This window comes from Seriola aureovittata, chromosome 13, assembly GCF_021018895.1.
Source record: "Seriola aureovittata isolate HTS-2021-v1 ecotype China chromosome 13, ASM2101889v1, whole genome shotgun sequence".
In the NCBI taxonomy this organism is placed as follows: Eukaryota; Metazoa; Chordata; class Actinopteri; order Carangiformes; family Carangidae; genus Seriola; species Seriola aureovittata.
In genome coordinates this window covers 17,995,077-18,015,903 of record NC_079376.1, presented here as the reverse complement: position 1 = coordinate 18,015,903, position 20,827 = coordinate 17,995,077, and the positions used below count along the sequence as shown (strand labels likewise).

The window sequence follows — 20,827 nt, the reverse complement described above, 5'->3', positions numbered from 1 at the left end:
TAACTCCTCTGATCAGACTCAGCTCACGACCAACAGAGACTAAATCCCTGCAGGGAACCAGCAGCAGAACAGGGGATGAGATGAGCTTCTCCGAATATATCTCTGCCCATTTTAAACCCTTTCTGATGGTCCCTGCAGGAATGGCTTAAGCAGGTTAAATTCAATTTTAAAATATGCTAATTTAAGCAAAATTGAGGAACTGTACTTTCAAAAGCCTGTTAAAATGAAAATCTTTTTATATTTCAAATAACACACAACACATTCTATTATAAAGAGAATATTTTATTTATGCAATTTTTACACAGTTGCAAGGTTTTCTTTTGTTCTGACAAAGTTCTAACATTTCATGCCAGGGCACCAATACATTTTCCAATCATTTTTTGGGGTGGAATAGAGCAAACAAAGCCCTGAGTGAATCCCTGAGTATACACACCTCTCTCTGACTCTGAGAATTAGCCTGCAAAAGTCAGAAGTGGTGTTTTACTGATCAGTAGCAGGTCTCTGTGGAAACTACTTTTGACCTTCTTCCTTCACACTCTTCCTATCTCTTCCCCTCATACACACACTCCATTTTTCTATCCTTCAATTTCTCTCTTTATATATATATGTGTGTGTGTGTGTGTGTGTGTGTGTGTAATATATATATATACATATACACACAGTGTATATTTTTGCTTTCTCCCTGTCAGCCTCCCTTTCTCCTTCTCTCACTTTTACAACTTCATTTCCTCTCCTGTTGATTTAAATTGTTTGTTTTAAAACATTTTTATCATCTTTCCAGTGATAACTGCTTTATAGTCACAGGTAATTGCACACTGTTAAACCAAAATGCCAACAAGAGACAATATAAATATTTGAGTGATTTAAAAAAAAAAAAAAAAAAGAAGAAAAGAAAAAAGAAAGAAAGAAAGAAAAGCTGTTCCTGTGACCTCTGCTAAGTAGAAAATTGAAAATGAAATAAACTGCACCTAATGTGAATTTTCCACCCTGATAATTTTCCTTTCTTCAGAGGAGCCAGCCAATAAGAGCCAAGCTTTTGTTCTTGTTATCGCGCACTGTTCATTTGTCTCCCAGCCGGAAAGCCATGTTAAGATAACGCCATCCTATCATCTGATTGTCTTATCAAAGTTGAGCGACACAGCACCCCCAGTCAATCTGAAATATCAGTCAGCCTGGATGAAAAGGTTAAGTGCTCCACAAACCTCTTGTTAAAGTTTGTGGTCAAAATACAGACAGCAGAAATAAACCATGAGTATGCACAGTGTTTACTACACACACAATTTATTCAAGAATTATTTGTCAGATGCCGATTTGAGGCATCTCACCTCACCAGGCTCATGTAGGCCACTACTCAAGTCCTGTTTAATTTCTTATGGCCTCCTCTCGGCATTTCAAGTGCAAGAGTGTGCAACCCTTATACAGCATTTGACACCAGGGTCAGTGGAATTGCCCCACTTGAACTAAAAGACATTTAGTTTGGTTTGGAAAGTGAAAACTCGAACACCATTAATTTGTTTGCTCTCCCACTAGTCATGACCACAGCAAATGCCATCACCTCAAAGAAGTGGTCGGCTGTCCTCACTTTTATTTGTTTGTTTCTTTGGAGGGTGTGAGAAGTTGTGGAGCGCGGCTGGAGCGGACATTGGACTTGTTGTTGGGGGGGGGGGGGGGGTTAGACGTGGGTGACTCTCCAGAAGGAAGGCTTTGCAGGGAGAAAGCTATAGGGAGCTAGCAAACAAGTTAGCTAGCGACAGAGAAGAGGGAGGTGGTGGAGGTGGTGATGGTGTTGGGAGGGGTGGGGATTCATTTAGCCAGGCATAGCTGCTCTTGTTTGTGGTTGTCCCTGACAGCGTCGGCAACGCTGCTCCAAAGCACCTGTGTTTGCTCACTAGCTTTCCCCCAATCTGCTCGAAAAATGCTGTGAGCATGTCACATGGTGGCCAGATAGCCTGGGCACCATGGGAATACAAAAGCCGGGGCTTTTAGAACAGTTAATCATTAATGGAGGTCTCTCTTTTGTTCCCATTCAGCTCCACGCTGACAGAGGCTTTGATATTACATATGGCAGACAGGTCAGACGTAGATATAGCCAAGTACATCGACAGGAAAGTGCTTTTAGGTCGCTTGATGCGGGGTGATGAAAGTAGACGGTAAGCAGCAGTGGAAAAGTGTCCTTCAAATGAAATCCATGTATGTCTGTGGAGGACAGGGAGAACACACAGGTCAATCTTACATGTAATTCTATGTTTCTTACAATATAATAATTGTGAGGCTGCTATTGACTGGTAGAAGTGAGTTGCTAAGTAGCGTCAATACATGCTGGTGGTACATAAAAGCTCAATAGGTGTGCTAGATTACACAAGAAATCCCATACTACCAAATAGAAAAAAACGACGACAAATTCATGATTACACCATTGTCAGTGTTTGGCAGGATGGCAATAAACGGAACAGGTCTTTCATGGGATGGGAGGCCACTTTTCCAACCCCACAATTAATTAACATGCCCTAATCTCAGTTTGCTCTCCATCTTGAACTGTCAATGAAAAGTCCAGGACTCATTTCACGCCTGTCAAAGTGGGCTTTAGAACAGGAGGAAAAAAAGGCAATGCATGAACTTGCTTTCACAAAGCAGAGCCAAATTTATCTTGAGGGGAGATTAGGTTTACACAGCCACATTCTTATAAAGCACTAAAAGGGTCAGAGACAAACTCCTTATCTTCCATTTACCTCAGCATGCCAATGGTTCTTTATTGAAAGTTAGTCTCGACCCCACCCTAACCCCCCAGTGCTAATAATACTGTATGGGACTTGGAGAGGAGAGTGGGACCACAAACATTTACGGCTGAAAATGCAGCACAAGAGCAGGCAAAGTGGCCACTCAACGCAGGATGCTTGGTGCGCCGAGAGTCAATCATTAACGTGGCACTTTTAGTGATATCTGCTCTCTGGCTCAGAGTAGAAGTCAAAAGATAAATGAAGGTTGTGTTTCAGGGAATGAAGAAAGGCTCCATCTTAGGTGCTTTAGCAAACATACCAACCCACACGTAGGTTTCTTTTGAGACTTTTGTTGCCAGTTCTCATGTCAGAGTCTCACTCAGACAATATGTTCTCAAGCTGGCCAACAATGGTGAAATGACTCAGGTTTATGTTTGTGTTAACGTCAATATGACACGTCCTGTATTCTCTTTACTTCTTCACCTCTCCACCATCAAATATACTAGCTGAATAACTGGTATATGAATAATTAAATAGTTTTCTGTGTGACATAACATGCCCTCAAAAATAAGTGAAACCCAAACTAAATAGCAATTTTCAATCATTTAAGCAACAAAAATGGAAATATATGTCATTTTCTTTTCATTTTGATGTAGCATAATGCAGAGACTCTACCAGAACATAAAAACATTTCATGTCCTCTTTGTCATGTGTGAGTGTGATGCTGCCACAAATCTTTCTTTTCCTTACATGCAGCTCAACTGCACTGCAGTGTGTTTATTTGCTAACCCTGGTCACCGATGATAAGGGCCATTGGTGTCCCCAAACTGTAGCTCACAATCTCTCTTCATGACAAAGCGCCCATGTTTCTATCCACACATTTGTCCTGTGCAGCCCCACAATAAGAGGAAAATAAAGAACAAAACATAGGTGCTAGTAAATCTTCTGCCTCAGCTATAAGGAAATAAATTAGGTTAAACAGAGTCAAAGGATGGGTTTAACAAGTGTATGCTTCAAACAAAAGTTCCTGTTTCAGGAGGGAAGGTGCATGGGTGATGGATGGCTCGGCAAACATAGCTGACATACCTGGCCAATGCCATGGGCCGGTCACAGCCCAGGACTGAGAGGGACATTGTGTTGTGTGTGTGTGTGTGTGTGTGTGTGTGTGTGTGTGTGTGTGTGTGTGTGTGTTGTGTGTGTGTGTGTGTGTGTGTGTGTGTGTGTGTGTGTGTGTGTGTGTGTGTGTGTGTGTGTGGTGTGTGTGTGTGTGTGTGTGTGTGTGTGTGTGTGTGTGTGTGTGTGTGTGTGTGTGTGTGTGTGTGTGTGTGTGTGTGTGTGTGTGTGTGTGTGTGTGTGTGTGTGTGTGTGTGTGTGTGTGTGTGTGTGTGTGTGTGTGTGTGTTGTGTGTGTGTGTGTGTGTGTGTGTGTGTGTGTGTGTGTGTGTGTGTGTGAGAGACACGCATCAGTGTAGCTCTTCCGCAGCTATCCCTCTTCCCTCTGAGGCTTCATCTCCCTCCTCTCCTCCGCTCGGGCCATGGGGATCACTTCAGTCAGCAGAGCCCTGTTTGACAGAGACACAGCCTCCATATAAATCCCATCCTCCTATTTATTTGATGTGCAGTTCTACTAGGACGCCTTCGATCCGTCCTCAGGGAGCCCGCATCTCAAAACACTCAAATAGTCTGGGTGCGGCGATAAGCACGGGGCTGGAATTATACTCCCAAATTCCCAAATCCTTATAGAGCATTGTTCCATTGCATTTTAAGACACATACACAGAAAGAAAACTGCCAGATGATATAGACGGGTGAATTACTGCAATTTTCTGATGTTTATCTTTTTAATATTTTATATTTACATGTGTTATGTGTGAAAGAAAAATAGGGCGAAAAATTACACATATGAAGAGAAAAATGCCCTTTTTCCATGAGTGCAGTCTGAAGCATGGGAGACGGGTCATTGCAGTCTGGTGGATGAGTGGGAGACCTTTATGGGAACACCCAGGAATGTTTAGTTAACTCGCCCGTCGCATTCAAGCATGTGTGTCAAAGGTGTTTACAGGGTGTTGACATTCACACATTGGCAGAGAGGTAATGTGAGTGGTATAGCCATGTCTGGCTGAGCTGTTCAACACAACGAATATGAAACAACATCTCGCTGTCAAAATGTTCCAGTATGAGCGGTGGCATTTAAATGAAGATGTTGAAAACACTTCTGCAGTTCACTTCTTTAATTTGTTTTTTTTGTAATCTAATAATGATGTACAAAGTAAGGAAGCATTTTCAGCTGAAAAGCACTAAAATGAATCTGTTTTTAAAATTCATGTAATTATAAATGATGAAATATAGGCCTACGTTATAAATATTATATTTTTAGATTTTTATCAGTATTTGTTTTTTGTTATAGTTTTTTTTCTTTTATTTTATATTTTTCTTAATACATGATTCACTCATTATTTCAAATGTATAATAATGAAAACCATATGTATACATATAATTAAATGTAATATAATACATTATGTTTTACATGTTTATTTTGCATATTCTTCAAAACTTTAATTCTTTTTATATGTGAAGTAAATTGCAGTCTAAGATAATTAATTTTTTTCAAAATTATACATTTCCATAATGACAGTTTGTTGGATCAATAATAGTATCTAGGCAAAACAAATTTGTTTCTTCAAAAACAGTTACATATTTTGTTTATTTACTGCCACAATTAAATAAAACTAATTTAATCATACATTAAAAGATAATAACTGACCTTTTTTGTTTATTATAAATATAGAAACATTATCTTATTATTTTAATTTAGCCTTTTCCATAAGTTTACATTTTTTTGAAGCCATTCAAAGGTGTTGTTTTTGTGGTTATAATATAAACAAAATGTAATTACTCTGATAAAACTAACCTGATAATGTGTGGTTTAATTTCCCTTATGTGATGTTTTAGCAATAAAACATAATTATCCAGTAACAAAGAGCAAACATAAGATATGTAAACATAAATGTTTAACGGTTTGCCTCAACAAAGCAGTGTCATTATAATTCACAACTCCTTTTTTTTTTTTTTTTTTTTTTTGCAGAAAACTGAGCTTTTGATGTAGCTAGTTCTCAAGTCTAATTTTCAGTGCAGAATAAATATGATTTCTGGTGATGCACAATGGTATTTTGTTTGTTTCATAATATACACATCAAAAAAGATTAAAATGTTTTATCAAGAATTGTAAAGAATACAATAGTCAGTGGACATTGAACAAAACATTGAAAAAATAAAAATAAAAGTAGTTATTTTTGAATATAGAAAATTTGTATAGCTTACAGCACATTTGTCTGATTTTTATCAACTTTACAAAATACATATATGCCAGTATTTTGATTATATTTTTTTACACTACTTTACAAATGCCAAGAACCTCATCATAGTCGCCCTCTCAGGTCTTTTCTTCTGCAGTGGGTTGCCAAAGAGGCAACCAGTGCCAGCAAGTACAAGTCAGCATTTCATTCTGTCTGTCTGTCTGTCTGTCTGTCTGTCTGTCTGTCTGTCCATATGACCACCCACTGAGAACCGTGGAACATCAGCTCTAACTCCCTCCTGCCAGTTTGATACTGACCTACAGGTGACAAAACATCTAACCTGTTAAAGTGCATGAATGTCCAATACCTTTAGGTCGCATCATATTATCATTTAGCGACCGAACCACACACCAGCTCCCTGCAGGTATCACTCAGACTGCCATTGTTTAAGGTAATTGGAGGAGTGTTGTAAGTTTCCTATGACTCACACAGCTCTTTTCTCCACCCATGAATGCTGGAAGATTGTGGGTCGTAGTGAACTTAAAAACGAAGTCCTCTCAACTCATAAATTACACGGCCACGGACAACCTTAAGCGGTGTTGAAATGCCTCGAACAGAGCTTTATTTCAGTGTTGGTGGAGCGTGAAGCTGAGAGCACCACCCCACAAGGAGCCAGGCTCTCACAGGCACAAATAAGACAGCTATTTATCTTGCCATACCTGAGGTCTGACATGCTGGCAAAATGCTGATGTTGCACCAAAGGTGGATGTGAAAACAAGCACTTACTGTTTCTTAATGATGCTGCTCTTTGAGGTATTGCTTCTGTAACAGGTCATATACCTTTTTTGTGATTAGGGCCCTTGTGAATAAAGTCTGGTCTTAAATTTAAAAATTTCTGCCCCAAACAAAAGGGTTTTCCTTCCTGGGACCTGTCTTGGCACAGCTCCTGGCACTTTGAAATCTGATCTGACAGATTAAGAGCTTAGCCATTAGAATAAACCACTGTGGAATCATCATGGGCTGTGTTTTCACTCTGCTGGAATAAGAACAGTTTTCCTGTCGTTTCTGTGAGCATAAAAGCCGCTCGCCACTCTATTCAAATACATTACAACTCTTACGTAAAAGTATACATAACATTTTTTTAAGTGGTTCTATAAATGTAATAGTGTTAAAACACAGCCAGACATTCTCTTATTTCAAAGGTTTTTCTTTGCAACATCATATTGTGTAGAAATCATCCTCAGTCTGACCACCCAGGGGGTCCCTGACACCACAACCTTTACAGAGGGGGATGGGTGTGTGTGTGTCTGTGTGTGTTTGTGTTTGTGTTTAGGCGAGTGTCTGCTCACATGCATGAATATGCTCCTTCATCTTATGTGTATTGATTCTCCTGTGACATCCCACTCCTCCTCTTTTTGTTTGTGTGTTTGTTTGTTTGTTTCGGACACATTTACTATTGTTATTTTATTCCCAGCAGACTTCAACTGGGAAGCACGCTACTTCCATTTCCTGCCACGCAGACAACATTACATGTATTGAGTGTGAATACACATTCAGCAGAGAACTGGTCAATGTAAATGCAAACACAAACCAACAAACCAAAACAAAAGAGCACAATATGGATCTTTCTCTCAGCCAGAGCCACTACACTTGCTCTGTTTGCCCTCTCTTCTGGCTGGAGTTGCCATTAGGTCATATAATGACCGCATCTCATTTCTCCCTCAAGAGCCCTCAGAAGCTTTCAGCTTTTGGCTGGAAAAGTACATCTTTGTCGGCTTCTTGAAATAGGACACCTTACTGTTTATTACTTTTATACACACCTTGATATTTCTCACTTTCCAAACCCAACTCTTCTCATTCTCTTTCCGCTTGATAATGATCCAAATGACTGTAAAACTGGAAATTCGGCATCAGCTTAGGCAAAAATCCACTTGGGTATCGTTATCGCACCCTGTGCTTGACTTGTGCTGCCTCCTCTAAGAAGAGAAGAGGGGTCAGCCGCTATCCCCCCTCGCCGGCTGCCACCCTGCCTTTTATACCAAAGTGGAAGCGATTCAATCCCTAAACGAGTACACATGCTAAGGTGAACAGAGATACACATGTGATAACCCGTTCAATTAGACAACACCGTCATGGCAGGCAGAATGTGGACAGATAAATGACCATACAGTATGGTGTACAATGGGAATTAAAAGTATAGGGCAGCTGGGCTCTTATCTGGCCAGGGAAGAAGAAACCAGGCAACAAAGGGAGGCCTAAGACTAAGAGGCTTGATGCATGGGAAAGCCATGGGCCGGCCATTGTGGCTGCCCTTCTGCTGAGCAAATAGTCCAAACTGTTCATTCCCCATCTCCCATTCTCTCGCCGGTACATTGTTTGTGTCCTTGCATTTCATTCTGACTGGGGAAGATTGCTCTCAGGGCCAGTGAGCAAACAGTCCAGAAAAGAGCCAGCTATCTCCTGCCGTTCCCAGGAGAACTAGCATTTTTATTTCAGCTCCAAGCTGTCAAAGGATTGGAGAGTTTATGTCAGGATCCTGAATTAATTGCTTTAAGCCTCGGGGCCGACGCCGGCGTTTTTATCACCAAATGTTCGGTAAAATGTTTCCTAGCAAATTATGCAACCCCCCCACCCCACCCACCATCGCCTCTCTCAGTCGCCAAACATTTGGTATTGGATACATACAGGATGAGTTTCTGCAACACAAATGATGTGTTTAGTTGTTGTGACAGCACAATGGTGTGAATAGTGATGGGCTATAGCACGGCTGTCAAGGATTTGGTGGAATGAAGGCAAACAGCAAACTTTTGTGTGTGTGTGTTTTTTTTTTTTCTCTCCCTCTCCATCACGGTAGGTACACGAGCCAAGCTTGGCAATAAAATGAGTAAGCTTACAGATGCCTCAATAAACCATAGCTGTTCAGACATTTGGTGGACCGAGCTTTAAAGGCTCCAAACTGTCCTCTGAACTGCCAAAGTGACTTCAGAACCGTCTGTCATCCTCATATCCATCCCATGCCACTGCTTACCTAATAACTATACACAGTAAATCATACATTTAGACTGAAAAGCTATATATGCCTGCAAGTCGTATGTCCAACCCAACTCCATTTACCAACAACTTTGGGATCTTGAACTTCCAGTTTTATGACAAACTTTGCACTAACGTTCTTAAATGCACTAAATAAAATCACAAAGTTGATACTGTTTAACTTTCGGCTGCTCACACACTTTCCAATCCAGTGTATCAATCCCAAATATTCCATTTATCGTATGCAGAGATTTTAAATTTTTTTATTATTTTGGAGTAAAAAAATTGCAGCAGTTTTTATAAATATCATCATGCTGGTGTATCTGGATGATGTGTTTTCATTCTCTATTGACTCTTATATGAACAGGCCAAAAACAACACAGGAACAGGCGGTCCAACAGTTCCAGTCTTCAGAGCCACACATCAGTAACTGAACCTGGAGGCACCATCTGGACTTCACTTTTCTTTACTCAAATACATCTGCCGGTGTAGTGAACCATTATATTTGCATCTAGAAAGCATTGGTAATATATCACCGTGCCGCATGATGCTGTTCTGTTTGTATAAATAAGCTCTTTAACAAACTACCTGTCATTCACCTATTGGTGGCTAAAATCATTCAAGGCGGTAGCCCTCCAATCTAAAAAGTGGGAGTTGTACCCAAAAAATATGCAACTTCTCTTCCCATGACAGGTTTGCATATGAAAGGAAGCCAGTGTGAAATTTGCATCAATACATAAACACAACTGTCCCTGACACTATGACCTCAAACAGTGGCTGGTTGTAACAAGTCTGAGCTCACAGCTAATTTAACTGTAACCAAGGCCCTCACAAATACCTTATGATATGCAGTATGTGCACCTTTCGCACATTACATTATCCTTCTGCTGGGCACTTCAAGATAAGAGCATCCCTGCTCTGACCAATAAATATGCCAGTTGACTCCTTAATCTGAAAGGATATTAAGTGACAAACGCCGTCATGTTTCTGTCAGCGTCAAGCAGGCGAGGGTTAAATAGTGTGTATCAGGGGACTACTCTGCAGTTGGGAAAACATAGAGGCCTCATCCTTCACCATAATCTGTTCAACAGCCCTATAGACATCTCCCAGCTTTCCTCAATCCTTCAACTGAGCATCAGCCTTTCCATTATAAATAACACAGCCATTTATATGGGATTAAATTGGGGATTAATTTGATTCAAGTCAGGGTATGGGAATTCATTAGCGGGCAGACAGTGGCGCTATACATGGGGAGAATTTAATTTGAATCCCCCAAGGGAAGCACTATGGGGCACTGGGGCTGTGTTGAAATGGAGGTCTTAAAGACAAGGGGGGATATTGTTCCACACTTAAGATTTGGACACTTGTAAGGTGGCACTTTATTGCTGTTGATGGGTTGTTATCAAATTGAGAGCTGCAATGCTATTAGGTGAATAGACAGTGAGCAGGGAGAACAGGGTTTATCTGAAGGGAAAGAGGGCTTACCCTCACATCTGCATGGATCAAGAATAGTTCTTGAGACTTGCATGACCGTGAGGACAGGTTTTTTTTTTTTTTTTAGCTCACACTCATACGGTATTAAAATGAGCACATTATTTGAATGTCAGTGATTCTCATGAATGTTGAAATGGCATATCTATTGTGGCCATTTCCGACAAGCAGTGCAGTGTAAAGTAAAGGCATTAAATTCAGCTCGGACACAGATTACAGAATTCACCCCTGCAGAACGCCATCCTGGCATTCACTAAATTGGACAAGTCCCATTGTAAGATAGCCTATCACAGTGCACATGTCTGCATAGAAGAACATATGCAGGACAAAATATTCCGTAGTTTGTTATTCCGAGGACGGCACTGGGGGCACACGGGCTTGTTTGCCTTTGCTGGGAGAGGAGATTGGATTGGGGGTTTAAATGAATCGCTGGCGCACCACGTTTATAGGTTTCATTAACTTTTAATGAGTTGGGTGTCCTTCGCTGTGATTGGCTGGCAAAGCTTTGCCTCCACTTCCTGGAACTGGAGCTGAGGGGGAAGTGAGGAGATACTGCAGTATGTTGGCTTCCATGTTATGACCATGTGCTGCTGAATGTGCCACAGCGGGTGGAAATGGGTCAGAAAAAGAGGATATAATGTGGTACTATTCCAAAAGCAGAAGCCCCAGATATCCATCAGCACTGGCAACTGCTGAATCTAAAACCTGGAGGTATCGAGCCTCATGGGGAATAAAGAAACCTTGGCAGATCAATCACAGCCAAGCAGGCATCCCCTTACCACAGCTGACTGACATATCGCTTTATGGTAGCTTTGCCAACAAGGTTTGATCTCAAAGACAGGCATGAGACCCACTGGGAAATGCCTGTAGAATTACCAAAGAGGGGCTAGAAGCATGAGTGCGTGCATGCACACAAATGTTTCCAGCAGTCAACCCAAGCAATACCTAACTTCATATTTTGAGCACCTTTAATCTCCATCCAATATTGTATCTTTCTGCCTGGTTGATCACACATACGTTATCTTGCATGAAGGGTTTTTCTGTACACGTTATGTTTCTCCTTGAGAAGCTAATCTTCCCCTCCTCTGAGTCTCACTTCAGCACTCCTGAGAGACAAAAGCTTGGACTGTCATCGCCGTTTTATCTTTTTCATCAGACATTTACATGATCTCCATCACCCTTGATTTTCAGTTGGTCCCCTAATGAAACCTCAGTTAGTTTGGTAAGGTGGAGACCGTTTCCCTTCCATTTGCATGATGGCAGACCTGTGTTGCAATACTTTACAAAGATAAACACTGACCATCCATCCACTTCCAGCCATATAAAAGCAGCAGGGTAGTGAGAGGCACCCCGTGCTGGCCTGAATAGATCGCCTTTAGGTCACTGCACGTCCCACCAGCTGCTGCCTCACAGTACTCAATGGGCATTGTTGATGGACCTCTCTCTCTCTCTCTCTCTCTCTCTCTCTCTCTCTCTCACTCAGGACATGAAGGAGTTCTGCACTGGAATGTCACATAGTCATGTCAGAAGAGTGCAGACACATCACAGTCATCGACCGCATTCTCACCCTGTCTATCCTGCCATCCTTCTCTCGCTTTCTGTCTCATGATCTCTCTCTCTCCAACACACACCTCTTGCGCCATCATAACAGAACCCTAACCTGGCCCTCATACATCTAGTTTTGAAAAATAACGGCCACATCAGTCAGTTATTTTGACTGAAACTTTTCACTACGTTATATTGTGACCTTTAATTATTGTAAGAAGGGAGTAGTTATGATGTAAAATCTGCCTCTTGTTGTAAAATGTATTTTCAGTTGAAAGAAAAAAAAGGTAAAAATAGAAAGGAGGAAGGAGTCATGTTTTTATGTGAACAGTAGGAAGGGAGAAGAAATGAGTATAGTATCTATGGCTTTTCTGCACATCTGTAAATCCCTGATTATAATCTAAAGGATATTTCTGTGATCAGAAGAAAAGACCTCTCTGTTAGTTTCTACTCACTGCAGATTGTTTTCCACAACATATAATAACCAAACATTTAGATATTAACAACAGTATATAATAACATAATATAAAACTATATGTGCATAATTTACAAATGCTGACAACTTTAATTTGAAGACTCATCCAAAAATCTTTTTTTTCAATTTCATGGAAAGTCCATCACAGTCAGTGATGTCAGTCAAACAGTTCCTTTGTCTGCCAGAGGTTCCAGTTTAATTTAATTTAACTTCTCAATTTCCTTTAGCCTAGTAAAACAGAATATAACATAAAGGAGATTTAAGCCGCACCTAAGCGTTTGAGGCCTTAGAAGTCCTAAAACACAGTGAAACAATGTGAACAACAGCAGGAAGACAAAGTTATAGTACAGTTTGAATTGTATTGATAAATTATGCACTAATATTTTTGCCCAATGTGCCCAATCTGTAGATTACTTCATGTTTTTGAATTCATTGTTTTGGCCTGAAATAGCAAAATAATCTATAATAATGCAGAATGCAGACATGTACGTGTATTTATATTAACCTTACTTTAATTTAATTTAAATTTCAGTCTAAAAATTGACAACAAAATTATTATTTTTTGTCATTTTAATTAGGATACAAATTAGCATTGAAGCTTACTTTATAATTTCAATTTTAATTTTAAAGCAAATTATCATTTTTTATATTGTGCAGGCTGGTATCAAAACTTTTAATCCAGTTTGGTTGTGCACTCATCATATTAGCCAATTATTAGCCAGTATTAGAAAAGAATACACAATAATGACAGTAAATAAAAATAATAATAAAACAGCAGCACTACAGCTATAATAGAGATCAAAATAATTATTCATTGATTAGATGAGCACAGATTTTTATTTTAAATATTTTCATCTAAAACTTAAGTTGTGTCCTTAAATTTGATATCTCAGTCTCAACAATATCCCCTCCACACACACACACACACAGATGCACTTTTCGTCATTAAACAGTTATAATAGCTTAAAGCCTAACAAATTTATTCATTGCCGGTAAATAAGTGCGAAGAAAATTTGAGACACATCGGTTATGGTCTATGGACGGACGGGAGGACGGAGCTTCGCACCGGGACGGGCCGCCTGCTGAGAAACCATGGGTGGCTTTGCGTTTTGACTTTGTGGTCCCTTTAATATACTGAGGGACGGCAGTTTGCCTTGCTAGGATATGGGATTAGGAGTATTTCTGGTGAAAGAGGAGTTAAGTCGGGCTAGTGTGGACTGTCCCTCCCCTGCAAAAGGCTGAGACAGAATTACAGCTTGTTGGACCGGTGTCCCGCCGTCGTCATGGAGACAGATCTACTTGGGTGTTCCAGTCAGCGGGCTGCAGCGCAGAGCCTGAAGGTGCGGCAGACACCCTGCTGTATATAACACCATCTGACTCCCTGAAATAACTCTTCACCTGATTTAATATAGTCTACAGACTTACAGCCTAATCAGACGAGCCATTAGTGATGATCCAAGAGTCTTTGTTAGGCCGACTGGAGGAGTGATTACCACACTATTCTGCTGTGACATGCTCATTTTATCGGCTGCTACTGCCCTAATGGGAACTTCCGTATATTTTTCTAACATTTTTTATTCATTTTTTTCTCTGTCCTGCATAAAACCGCAGGTGACTGATAGCACTCTTACCCTGCTATAATCAGTTGACGCCCATGGGTGGATGGCTCATAGGGAACTGAGTCATTAAAAATAGAGGCCCAAACTCGCCTAGGCGTTATAATGCATTGCTGTAGGGAAAATGTCTCACTTAGGCGGTCTGGTACAATTAGATGCTATTTAAAGGCATGAACAGGAAAATATGTAAATTGGTTATTGTTCTATTACAATCTGCTACTGATAAAAAAAAGGAAGCTGAATTATGAATAGCAGATTTTGTGTCTCTATATTATTGCCCTCTCATGCATGCCTCGTTTTAACAGAACTACATAATATTTCAGTAACTGCAGCAATTCTGTCACCGACCTTCAGCCACGGTCTTTGTGCAGCTTTGTGTCTTTGTGAGATCGCGGTCTGACGTCCAGGCCTTTAATCAAGAAATATGCAAATGCGTCCACAAGAAATGCGGAGAAATCAGGTTAGCGGAGTAAAAAAAGGATCAACAGGCTGGACCATCCTTTATTCAGTTGCTATAACAACAGATGTGCTCGTCTATGATGGCGCGCCATGGGGCTGCAGAGGTAGGCTATCCTCCCTAGATGGAAAAGCCAGTACAAAGTTAAAGAGATGGGGAAGGTGCAGTGATGTGGCCTCGGCGAACTTTTGTCCGTCAGTACAGATTGAGGTCGGTTACCTTTGAACCGGCAAAGCTCCAAAAGGCCATTCCCATCTCAGCGTGCACTAGAGAGGGCTTGACTGGGGTTATCCCGCCTCTAAAGGGTCGGAGGAGAGACGCGTCGGGACACAATTGTTTAATGTTGGCAAATGGACATTTTGGAGAGCTCTCCATCTACTTAAGATTTAGAAGAATTAGTTATTTAAACACGGCCTCTTCGACTTTATTTTGTAAAAGCATCAGTGCAGAATTATGAGTGGCTCTATTATTACTATTATTATTAGTAGTATTATTATTATTATTATCATTGTTATTATTATTATTGTTGTTATTAAATGTATATTATATTAATAACATAACCTATTTTAAATGATAATACATCTATAATAAAGTTCCGATTTCTGAATAAGAAAAAGCATGTAGCCTAATTTATTAAATCACAATCACGAAATGTTTTATGTATATTTAACAATAACTGTAATATACCGTGTAAAAATGTATTTTCATACTGGTCTGATAATAAGGCAGCAGCAGGGTAAGGGCTGCAGCGAAGCTCGTTTTCATGACAACAGTGCAGCGGCAATGATATCAATCAGCCGCACACTGCAAAAAATATCCATCCCAACAAGTCATAGGTCCACATTGAGTCTCATATGTCACTGAACAAGTGATCAGATCCGCTGTAGATTCTCCAGTAAAAATCAATATGCATTTTCTTGAATGAGGTGATAGTTTCTAGATGCTGATGAAGTGTTGCTGCCTTGTGAGGTGGTTTAGTTTTAAGAGATCACCACCATTGAAAACGGATGCGATTCTCTCATCCTCTGCATTTTTTTTCAATCGCTTTTTAAAAGTTGCAATTTAAAGATGCACCAACAACAAGACTAAATTAGTTGTTATGACTTTTTTAAAATTTTTTGCAGAGCAACAGGATCCCTCTCCATCACGATGCTCAAAGACACAGAAACTTGAAGCAACCTCTAGCACACAACCTGCAGATCCCCTCAGCTTTGCACCACCCTGTCGTGAAATCCAATAGGTCTCCTTTCTCATGAATTTAGGATATCATCCTCTGCACCCCACCCCCCCACCACCACCCCTCCTACTCCCCATGCATGTCCGGGAACGGCCATCAAACCACCTCTCTCTCCCAGTTAAAAGAAAATAAAGATTCAAAATACTAAAGAGAGCGTTGTAGAAAATAAAAGCTTCATACCTGTGCAAAATAGCCGGTGCTTGTTGTTGGCAAGCCACACAGGAGCCCATTGTAGAAGCTCGCCTTCTGCCTTCTGCAAAGGGCTCCAGACATCACGGCATTTATTTGAGCTCAAACTCTGTCACTGTTGACTTTAGCACAAAGCAAAGATTTCACTGCCCCGCTAGTTAAAAAAATGATTATTTTACAGAGATATCGATCAGTGTGCTATAAAAAAAATCAGCTTAGCATTATATGTCTAAAATGAATAGAACGAAATTTAATGTCTGTGTAAATTTACAGAGCTGCGGCGTCCTATTCAAAGTTTACACTTGTGCAATTTGGTTTGTGTGTGTACTCTTCCTATATGTGGGCATAGCCTCCACTCTATTGTTTACTGGCTTTGTTTATTCGCAGATCACGCTGTTTAAAGTACGATCTGTAAAGAGGGTCTGGAGAATAAACGCACACTTTAGGCCCTACGTGTTCAGAAGGCGAAGGGGTGTTATTTGGTTATAAGGGGAGCAGAAATGTCCCCAAACTCCCCTGGCCTTGGATTTGAGCTCAGCAGGGGAAAACAGGCGGGGGGGGGGGCTCGATTCATTTGGACGACAACTCGCCTATCTTATCTAACAAGAGGGGAGGGTCCAACTACTTTAAAAATAGGGAGTAGACAATGGACCCCAGATTGTGAGGATAGAAGTTAGAGCAGCGCATTGAGGCGGCTCTGTTCCCAAATCAGCCCCCTTTTCCAGCTACTATTCTCCTGCGCCACGGGACGCTGTTTTATGTGACAATGACACTTAATCTTAGTCACTGATCTAAACTTTGCAGTGTGTGTGTGTGAGACAGAGAGAGAGACTGTGCCTGTGTGTGGATGTGTGGGGAAGTGGGATCAACCTGGGTGACTGGCAGGCAGGCAGGGTGTGTGAGTGACAGCCTGAATCATAATATGTCTCACTGTATGTGTGTGGGAATTTAAATGGCTGATTGAATAAATTTACAAAGTTAGTATTTGACCAGCTCCTCCTGCACACTGGGAGTCAGCAGCTGCCTATCAGCCACATCAAATTATATAGCCTACACACATGTATGTTAGCGAGTCTCTGCACGGGGAAAATTTCTGCAGAAAACACTCCTTTTTATTTGCAGCATACTTGGAATAGGGTTTATATATCTCAGCTCACTCTCTTTTTTCTGAACTGCTTCTCTGTGGGGTTGTCTTGTTTTCCTCGTCACATCAGTCTTAGAATATCACAAAGCTGCTGATGTGGTGGATAAACTTTTTTTCCCCCATAAATATCCAAATTTATGTTTTGGATTAATGAGAGTGTGTTTGTTTTATTTACATTTAAATGACAAATTGAGAGCATTGTGCTCAGTGTTGTCCAGCAAAGCGATTAATCCCTGCGGAAAATATATGCGCCGTATCAATTAAGAAAAAATAAAAAAATAAAAAATATATATATCTATATATCATTATATATTATTACCGGGAAACTGATCTTATGTACCCCTGAATATAAGAAGAATGCGTCGATGTTATTATTCATGTTATAAAAAAATTCTGTCCTTATTTGTATCTTCCTCTTCACAAATTTTAGTTTTTAATATTTAATATGTGTTTAACGTGAACTGTAATCAAAAGTAATGTTTGTATTTAATGTGTAATATTTCTGCTTATATTCTGTTCTATTCATTTAACCTTAGCCCCAAAGTCCACCCCCAGTAACTCTTAACAGCATTTAATGGTTTCCTCTGCTAGGCTAGCACTACTGTTGAAGTATAATAATTAGTAGTTATAGTAACAATAATAATGATAATAATGATAATAATTATGATAATAATGATGATAGTAATAATAACGGTCAAACATGGTCATATTCAGAAAACAAAACCAATAACACTTTAATATAGATTCTGTTCTTGTCACTACAAGAATACACATATACAAGCCATAAATAGGAATCACACAAATGATTGAAGAAATCCTGCGAGGCATTTAAATTCATTTAGGAATCCAGTTATGCAGATGGAGGCTATTTTACAGCACGTTTTTGTTTGTCTTTGGGGTCCATTCCTGAAGCCGACTTCTGAACAGATCTCGTCACATTATCGTTACTTTTAATTATAATTATTATCAACATCCTTTCTCAAAATAATAAGGCTACTAACAAACTCGACAACTAAAACGGTGGGAAACATCAAAAATATCTGAAATACATATTGTACACAAACTCTATATTTTTTTTTACAAATGTACAAATTGAAGGAAAGAAAGTCCACATCGGAAGGAGGGGTGCAGAGTTTATGAGGAGTTCATGATTGGCCTGGAATAGACGCCTTGGTAGTAAGTTGTGTCAGGTATGGATGAAGAATCCAGACCGGCTTTCCCCGCCATGGAGCCCATGGAAAGAGCCCCGGCCATGGGGGAGCCATAGCCGGAGTAATGCATCACCTGCTCGTAAGTCTTTAGGTCCATTTTGTGATGCTGCTGCTCCGAGGACATGAGGTTATTGATGGAGAAGGGGTGGTTGAAGGAGTAGTGGTGCTCCGGCTTCAGATGCGCTTCGTGGGCAAGGACCGAGTGATGCTGGGACATGAGGTGCTGCCCCTGCGACACCGGGGAGGCGGCGGCGTGCTCTGGGCTCAGGGCCTGGCTCGTCTTCATGTCCGACAGGGACCTTTTGTGGTCGCTGGAGGAGGAGTTGGAGTGCGGGGACTCGTTGCCGTTGCAGCTCTCAGAGCTGCTGTTGGAGGAGCCGCCGTCCCCTCCCTTACGGCCGGTATCCTTCATGGCCATCTTCTTCTCGCACTTGAAGCGCTTCTGCCTCCTCAGGTAGCAGCCGTTCTCAAACATGTTCCCGGAGTCCGGGTGCAGAGTCCAAAAGGAGCCTTTCCCGGGTTTATCCGGCGACCTGGGCACTTTGAGGAAACAGTCATTGAATGACAAAGAGTGGCGAATGGAGTTCTGCCAGCGCTGCTGGTTCTGTCGGTAAAAAGGGAAGAGGTCCATTATCCACTGGTAGATCTCGGCCAGTGTCAGCATCTTACTGGGAGACTGCTGAATGGCCATGGTGATGAGAGAAATGTAGGAATACGGGGGTTTGGCGTGCGTGTAGCTCCGGCGGTAGGTCTTAGGGTCTCTGGACCTGTTGATGTTAGACTGTCCGTATATGGGGCTCATGGCGTTCATGGTGTTGTAGGATGTCAGGGCGTTCATAGACGCGGGCTGCGCGGTCATGGGACTCATACTGGGGCTCAGGGCTGCGCTCATGGCCGTCATGCCTGCGCCCATGCCGTTCATGGCTCCGGTGCCCGGTGACATCCCGGTCATGGAGGGACTCATGCCCGTGTTGACGTATGACATGTTCATGGAGTTGGCCGTCATGTTGGCAGTGGTGCTCATGCCGGACATGCTCATGTAGGTATTCATAGAGTTCATTCCCAGGCCCGCGTTCATGTTGCCAACCGAGGTGTAACACTGTCAGTGAGGGAAAGAGGAACTCGTCAGTTTCATTTGGCACAATCATAACACAGGAATTAAATACAACTGCAATTACTAAACATAGAGGTTAGTTTTTCTTTAAAACTAATAAAACCAGATTACTATTATTACTATTAATTTAATAATACATAATAATATTAAGATAATGGCTTATTTTAAATGTGCAGAGGCTGGTAAAGGTTGAAATGATCATAAAGGGTTCTCGCTCTCGCGTGAAATAGTTTGAGAATCCATGTAGTCCTATGCCACAGTTAAAGCAGGTCAATGAAATTAGACAAAATGTACAACAACGCGGATGAAACTGTTGACACGTAATATGACTGAGCTCACAGCGACTGCAACACAAATATTTGAATCAATCTCCACGAAATCAAACAGCTCCAGTGTTTGTTGAGTGGAAACATGACAAAAAATAATCTTATTCAGTAAAGATATGTATAGACTTCTCAAATTATAATCCGAGTGAAAAGTTTCCCCCCCCCCTACATGTCAAGCAACTTTGTTAGGATAGTGCGCTGCGTGGAGATGGGGGAGGATTTGGAGGCGCCTCAAGTCAATATTTGATCACAAAGTTAATATTATCTCAGGGCTAATACTGAGTTGTATAAAATGGGATCGGCTTTAGACGGAAAAATATATATATTTAAGGTACCCACCTCGGGCTCTCCGTAGTAGGTGCTCCAGTCGGTGTGTTCGTGTCCTTCCATTTTAACTGCTCCAAGCATCATGGAGGACTTTTACAAAGCGTCTCCCAGCAGAGGAAAAGCCAAAAGTCTCTCTAATAGCAGGTGACTGGGGACCACTGAGTGTGTTTGGGTCGTCGGTGTGTCCCTTCGTCAAGAACTGGCGCATGTGTGTCTTATGGAGCCAGCCGTGAAATGCGTCTGTCAGTGACTGGAGTTCAAATGACGCTCCGAGCTGCCTGTTAACGCTGTGATATAGCTCTGTGCGCTAGGCAAGCCTCCAATCCCTACTTCTACGCCTTGGGCCCTATTTGAATAATCTCCTCGCACCTAGATGTGAGACTCCTCAAGCTTCCCCCCTCCTCCTCTCCCTCCCTACACCACCACCACCACCCCAATTGTACACCTGCGCTGACTGAAAAGAACAGTTTCATATGAAAAGCTTCATTATAAACTAATCTTATTGTATTTTGGCTAAAAAAAAAAAAGGAACTATAAAAGGAATGTTTGCCGCTCGTCCTTGGTGTGCTTTTCATTACGCACATCCTCAATAAGCGCAACCTACTTATTCCACTTCAACGGAGCTGCAATCATAATCCATTTTTATTGCATTCA

General features: G+C 41.1%; 1 protein-coding gene and 1 long non-coding RNA gene across 2 annotated transcripts; both read right to left on the bottom strand.

Annotated features, from left to right (window-relative positions):
• Positions 1-261: 261 nt before the first annotated feature.
• LOC130179679 (uncharacterized) lies at positions 262-16,323 on the bottom strand. The gene is made up of 2 exons (XR_008829311.1): positions 16,043-16,323; positions 262-2,196 (listed from the first exon to the last, which is right to left on the bottom strand). It is a non-coding gene; the product is annotated as an uncharacterized LOC130179679 (long non-coding RNA).
• A 1,576-nt stretch (positions 16,324-17,899) lies between these two features.
• On the bottom strand, positions 17,900-20,510 carry foxa2 (forkhead box A2). The gene is made up of 2 exons (XM_056392720.1): positions 20,186-20,510; positions 17,900-19,505 (listed from the first exon to the last, which is right to left on the bottom strand). The coding sequence occupies exons 1-2, from the start codon at positions 20,255-20,257 to the stop codon at positions 18,330-18,332; spliced, it is 1,248 nt and encodes a 415-aa protein (XP_056248695.1). The 5' UTR covers positions 20,258-20,510; the 3' UTR covers positions 17,900-18,329.
• Positions 20,511-20,827: the final 317 nt, after the last annotated feature.